Here is a 6756-nt window from a genome sequence, read left to right on the forward strand (position 1 = left end):
CCAGCCCCTCCCCCTGTCACGGCAGAGAGCCGTGACAGGATCGAGAGGTGAGCGAACCCGGTATGTGTTCGCTCACCTCCCGATCTACTGAGCCGACCTGTGACAGTCTCATTGTCACAGGTCGGCTAGAACTATGAGGATGAGTGAAAAGTACTCACCTCATAGTTCTCCTTTAATGCGTTCTGGTCCGTTTTTTGTAAAAAAAAAAAAAAGAAAACATTTTTTTTTTTTAGTTTAAAATAGGCTTTCAGTGCGATCCAGGGCGTTTGCATGCGTCCCAGAGCAGATAAAATAGTGCCTGCTGCAGTTTTTTTACCTGCTCTGGAACGCAACGCTGCGATGTGAACTGGAGCAAAAAAATACCATTGGAATACATTGGACGCAGTTTTGCTCCGCTCTGCTCCGTGCTTGGTGTGAACAAGGCCTAAGACCCTAATGTCACCTGGGGACAATCTCCCTCGATCTCTCTCGATCAATATCTCTCTCTCTCTCTCATTAGAAGGTTGACAGATGTAGGGAGATAGCTCATGAAGGAGGATCATACTAAAAATAACTCTATAGACCTACTCTCAGCTGAGCGTCGATCTCTCTCTTGATCTCGATCTCAATCGCTCTCGATCTCTCCCTCTCGGATCTCCCCCTCTCGGATCTCCCCCTCTCGGATCTCCCCCTCTCGGATCTCTCCATCTCAATCCCTGAAATTTTCTAACGTCACAACTGATTAAGTGTTTCAAAAGTGAGGGGATATTTTAGGGTTGTTATACGATCGGATGTATTTTTAGGAATACTGTGTAAGCAGTGTGGCCCTATGTAAATAAGATAATTTTCTTTCTATTCTAGTAAAACTTTTTGAAGTCATTGAAACTGAGAAGACCTTATATTTAATAATGGAATATGCTAGTGGAGGTAAGTGGCTTCTGTATTACTATTTATTCTTAGCTTTGCTTATTTCATTGATGAAGTAACTTAATACTTGTGAATGGCACCCAACATACCTGCATTGCAGCATTGCAACATGCTGTCACACCCTACACTGCACTGCACTGCACTGCACTGCACTATTGAATATGCAGCAGGTCCAATTGTTTTTTATCTATTGTGTGTTCTGCAGCCCATTCAAATGGGTTGCCTTCGCTCAACACAATAGAGTACAATAACTAACTGCACTGAAACGGAGCGCTTTGGTGTTAATGGGCCCTTAAAATGCATCTGTGCTCAGACTATGGACTTTGAATTATATACATATTCTTAGCAAGCTGTAAAAAAAAAAATTCAAACAAGCCATCCCTGACACCAGGTTAAGGATCCTTATCTTTAAAAAACAATTAAGTTGTTTTCTGTTAAGTGCAGTGAGATTTGACCGTTAATGTCACATGATTAAAATGAAGATCATTATCCTTGTGCTAAAGCTTATGAGTTGAGCCTGTATGACTCTTGGGTTTCAGTTGGTTTGTGCCAGTATAGAAGCATCTGCTGTGTGTTTACATTAGAGAGCTGGAAGGCTGCCAAGATTCTGGTACAGTACAAAGTAATAGGGGAAAAGCTGAGGTTTTAGTGCCTCTCTTGTGAAATTTGAAGATGAATTTCTCCTCAGTACTTCTAGCTACAAAGGTGAGTTAAAGTTTGATTTAACCACCTTCGTAGCAGAGCAATTTTGTCATTTTGGATAGAAAACTATTTTACACCCCCAAACAAGTATATATTTTTTGAAAGCAGAGGCCCTGTAAAATAAAAAATGGTAGCTACTTTTTTTATGTTGTATGATATTTGCGGAGATGTTTATCAAATCGATGTTTTTAGGAAGAAAAAACACTTCAAGGTTATTAAATTGTGTTAGTGTGCACTAAAATTCATTTCTTTTGGTAAAATATCAAAGATGGGGTTACATCGAGTAAAAAGATACCAGACATGTCAAGTGTTAAAATTGCATGCGCCCATGCAATGGCGAAAAATGATGGTACTCAAATTGTCAATAGTACCACTTTTAATGCTCACCAGTTTAGAGTTAACAGCGAATTATGGACCGAGAATTATTGCTCTCACTCCGACGTTCGCAGTGATACAGAACTTGTGGCGCAGTTGTCGTATGTACACGTGCATGCCCTACCTGTGCATTTTCATTCGCATGCAGATGGCGGGGGTGGTGGAGTTGTTTTTAATTGTTTGTTTTAATTTGTATTTATTTTATTATTTGTTCATTTTCCGTCGCTTTTTTTCACTTTTTCGCTATCACACAAGGTAGCACATTCCTAGGTGATAGCGTTTAGAGGTGACAGGCTTTCTTTATAGAGACATAAGAAAACACCGGGCGCCTGACCTGGTGCAATAATCCTTTTTATTGGTAAAAAAATATGTACAATATATTTTTTACCAATATTTTTTACCAATAAAAAGGATTATTGCACCAGGTCAGGCGCCCGGTGTTTTCTTATGTTTTTATGCAGTGTTCAGGATCTCTTATCTGTAACAGGGCAGCCTTACTGGATTCTAAGACGTTTTTTGGGCCACTGGAGGGTTTCTTTTGGCGCTGGTCGGTGCTCTCTTTTCTTTATAGAGACATCAGGGGTCTATTAGACCCCTGATGTCTACCCCGGCCTCCAATACAGGGGATCAAGCACAGCACTGTGCTTGCTCCCATGTGTAACTGGCACTTCAGCTGGCTTTGTGACAACTGTGAGCAGGAAGTGGCGTGAGCACAGCACTTCCTGACTCACTGATCACAGAGCAGATCGGGGAATGCACCCGCTGGCCATCCTGACAATAATTGCTGGGGTCCACGGCTTCGGGGGGGATTCCACCTCTACAGGCTAGTACAAGTAATCTGGGCTCCTGTACAGCCACCCAGATCACTTGTTCTAAACGAGAATCACCTGCAAAAAAAGAAACGTACTAAGATCTTGGCTGCAGCAACCATGATCTGGGTATAACTACTTCAGGACCAGGACGTGTATATAGCTGTAGATCGTAGCTTGCAATTTTCCTGCAGGGTGACTTTTTTTTCTTCTATTTTCTGCAGCACTCAAAATGAATAAATAAATAAATACGAATGTCCCCGTTTTATGTTTGCAGACCACGTCATCATTTTTAGCTATCAATAAGAAGCTTGTTTAGTGTCTTGGTCATAGGAGGAATGGAAATGAGTCAGTAGACTTCCAGGCAGGTGAAAGTCATTATTGATGCAGACAGACTTCTGGAGTCAGGAAGGAGATTTTCTCGCCGGGTGATAGAATTTGCCAGCCTTACCCTGTGCATTGAAATTCATTTTATCCAGATCGATACAAATGCAGCGGCAGGTAAGCTCCATCAGCCGGGGCAATGAGCCGCACGTGGATCTGTTTTCAAAACGTCAAGGACAGGCGGGTCGTCTTATGACATTGCGGCTTTTAAAGTAAAACTCCATATTGGTTCAGGGTCAGTCCTCCGTAGTTTAGTCACAAACATTGTACGGAGTGTTCTCATATTCCAGTGTAGGCTAAAAATGTTTCTGGTTATTTGATTGGCTCACAGCTTTACCAATCAGGATTTGTCTTTTATTACAACACTGGGACTGCTCATGGGATTATAACCGGCAGACCCTCCCACTTCACATTCAAAAAGGAAGAGGTGACTGGAAGGCAGGTTTGCCTTTACAGAACGTAACCAGGTAGAGCTTTGGAGAGTGTTGGACCCTGAGCCAAGTGTTCACATGAGCGTTTGTGCAGGGAGGAGGAAAGATTGTCATTTTAAAATGCTTCAAATACAGAAAAATACCTGCTGATCCTGCCAGAAATCCAATGAGCTCCTAATTTCCTGTAGCTAGCTGACCATCTGTTCTGTAGTCTAGCAAAAGAGAACTGGGAAGGGCTGAGACCACAGCTTTGGGATTCCACTGCATCAGAGGCAGCATTGTAAAAGAGAACTGGGCAGGGCTGACACCACAACCTGGGCTTCCACTGCATCAGAGGCAGCGCTGTAAAAGAGATCTGGGCTGATACCACAGCTTTGGATTCCACTGCATCAGAGGCAGCGCTGTAAAAGAGAAGCGGGCAGGGTTGACACCATGGCTTGTGATTCTACTGCATCAGAGGTAGCGTTGTCAGCTTGCTACACGAAGTTAGGGGCTCACCAAATTTTTGACAGGTATTTTTCTGTACTTGCACCATTTTTTAAAGAGACAAAACATGGGCAATTGTACAGGTATGGCGGAGATCTAATGAATATGTCCCTCTTCCCCCCTTTTAAGGTTGTAGATGTTGGTTATCAACTTTTTAAACGGTGCATCCTGGATCCAAAAGCAGTCATGGACAGCAGCTGTTCTTAATCCTCATTTGTGTTCCGAATTTCTTCTTTAGCATTCAATGGGAGAAAAAAAGGAAAGTCATAAAAAAACCAAAAGGCGTGAGTGTCAATGTGAGCTGTAACATACCTCGGGAAGTGAAGTCTTGTGCGTGTTAACTCGCTTGTACTTATATAAACTTAATGAGTGTTTTGGCAGAGGGCTCGTCCAGCTGCATAAAGAGGCCGGTAGTTGAATTCCACGTCAATCTGTTCAGCTCTTATTATATTACAGCTGCATTATCGCCATTGACTCGTACATTAGGTTACACACGGCTGCTGCTTATCAAGAGCCACTGGCAGGGACATAGGTCAGCTTTAGTGTGGGAAATTTCCCGTGGGCAGACCCATGGCTCGTTTTTGGACAAGGTCTTCAAGACCCACTTTTTTTTACCCCAATGCACAGTGTATGAAAGGTTTGTATTGAAGACTTTTCCCCCTTTTTTGTACTTTAAAGGGCGATTCCAGCTTTAAAAACAAAATGCAATCAGGAGATCATGAAATGGACATTCAGATATTCATATAGGATATCGGGTACTTGGTCAGATACGGGAGTGCTGGTAGGATATCGGGTACTTGGTCAGATACGGGAGTGCTGGTAGGATATCGGGTACTTGGGTCAGATACGGGAGTGCCGGTAGGGTATCAGGTACTTGGTCAGATAGGGGAGTGCTGGTAGGATTTCGGGTACTGGGGCTGACAAAGAGGATGACGTTCTGATTGCAGTCAGTGATGCTGACTAGACACAATGGCAGAGTTCTCCTTTAAGATCCACACGTCAGTTACATTGCGGCTGGAAAATGTTGAACAATTTTTGTATTTCTTTTCTGCAGAAGTGATGAATGTTTTGCTGAACGTGCCCAGTCAGGACCGGCGTGTAATCCATGTCTTTATTTCTTGCAGGAGAAGTGTTTGATTACTTAGTGGCCCATGGGAGGATGAAGGAGAAGGAGGCCCGGGCGAAATTTAGGCAGGTAAAGGAGGAAATGAACTGCTATTTATAGACCGACTGACGTCTGCTGTGATGGAGGTCTGAACGTCATTAACCTCTGCTCACCGCACACTCCGAGGGTCCCTATGTGGGGACAGGAATAGGACTTGCTGTGTGTGTGTAATAGGCCGAGGGGGTGTTTGTAGCGGTATTTTAAGGGTGCGCCTATTTTTAGTTGTCCATGAATAGCCGCTGGTCAGCTGCCCGAGTCCTTTGCTGGCTCACTTCCTGTGTAGAGCTTTTCAGCAGCAGAACACCCACGGCTTTATTCATCAAAGCAAATGGCAATGCGGAACAACCTGGGGCAGCCAATCACAAATCCTCATTAAAAGGAAACTTGTTACATTGTATGACGACTTAAGTGTTTCCCCCATGACAGGTTTAAAAAAAAAAAGAAATTTCTAGGTTTTAAAAAAAAAAAGAGGTACATATGCCAGGACCAGGTTTACCTAACACTGTCCAGCCAGTCTTGTGATTAACACACACCTCTGTCTCATGGCTGCGCCAACATTTTGACCCGGCTATTCAGTGTCACATCTTTATATGTCACCTTCCTGTTCACCAGACGGTCATTTAGCAGGATTATGGTTCTTTTTGGGCTTTCTCAACCTACACCCAAGCTTAATGCCTCCCCCAGAAGCTCCGAGTGCCCGAAACATGTTAGGGCCAGTAAAATACTCAATTGATTAACATGGAAGTAAAGTTGGTTTGGTAACAAGTGCTGACCGGCAGTCTTTTTATGACACAGGATGAAACTGCAGATACCATCCAATCAGATTTGTTACTTTTACGCAGATAAATGGTGGAACCCGATTGGTTAGTAGCATTTTTCTCTTCAGGCCCTGGAAAGTGGCTATTAATCAGGGCTGCACCGATACCGAGTATTTGGGGGAGTACTTGCCCAAATGCTCCGATACCAGAACCTCCGGTCAGAGGAAGATTTCATCTGACTGGCAGTGCCGTAGGGGAACATGGAGCCAGCTTTCCAGCCAATCCACAAGGAGCCGGCTTCCCGGCCAATGGTTAGGCAGGTCATTATTTGCCGCCCGGCTTTCTGATTGGCCAAGAAGCCGACTCGATGCTGATTGGCTGGGAAGTCGGTTTCCCGGCCAATCGCAATCAAGCAGGCCAAACTACATGGAGCCGGGTTCCCGGGCAATCAGGAAGCTGGGCGGCATGTCATTACAGAAAGCAGAACATTGGTACTCGTACTCGATACCGAAAAACCGTATCGGTGCATCCCTACTATTAATGTAACATGTTGATCACTATAGGTAATGGCTTCATACTTGCTGATCCATAATCGGGCTTCACCATGCAAGTTTGTTTGCAGAGCCTCTGACGGGGACCTAAATCGACCCTTTCATCACCAGCAAACATGCGGCCAGCAGGCGAAGGGTTAACGATCTGCAGCAGTGGGGAAAAAATGCAGCTGCACATAAATGGAAAAG

At 44.0% G+C, this 6756-nt stretch overlaps 1 protein-coding gene across 1 annotated transcript in view; it reads left to right on the forward strand.

Annotated features, from left to right (window-relative positions):
* Nucleotides 1-6756, forward strand: part of MARK1 (microtubule affinity regulating kinase 1) — a 115496-nt gene that overhangs the window by 75059 nt on the left and 33681 nt on the right. Inside the window, exon 6 of the mRNA XM_018572028.1 lies at nucleotides 5218-5288. Coding sequence (XP_018427530.1) covers nucleotides 5218-5288 — 71 coding nt within the window. The remainder of the gene's footprint in view (nucleotides 1-5217; nucleotides 5289-6756) is intronic.

Source organism: Nanorana parkeri, unplaced genomic scaffold (assembly GCF_000935625.1).
Source record: "Nanorana parkeri isolate BGI_ZX_2015 unplaced genomic scaffold, ASM93562v1 scaffold43, whole genome shotgun sequence".
Classification (NCBI taxonomy): Eukaryota; Metazoa; Chordata; class Amphibia; order Anura; family Dicroglossidae; genus Nanorana; species Nanorana parkeri.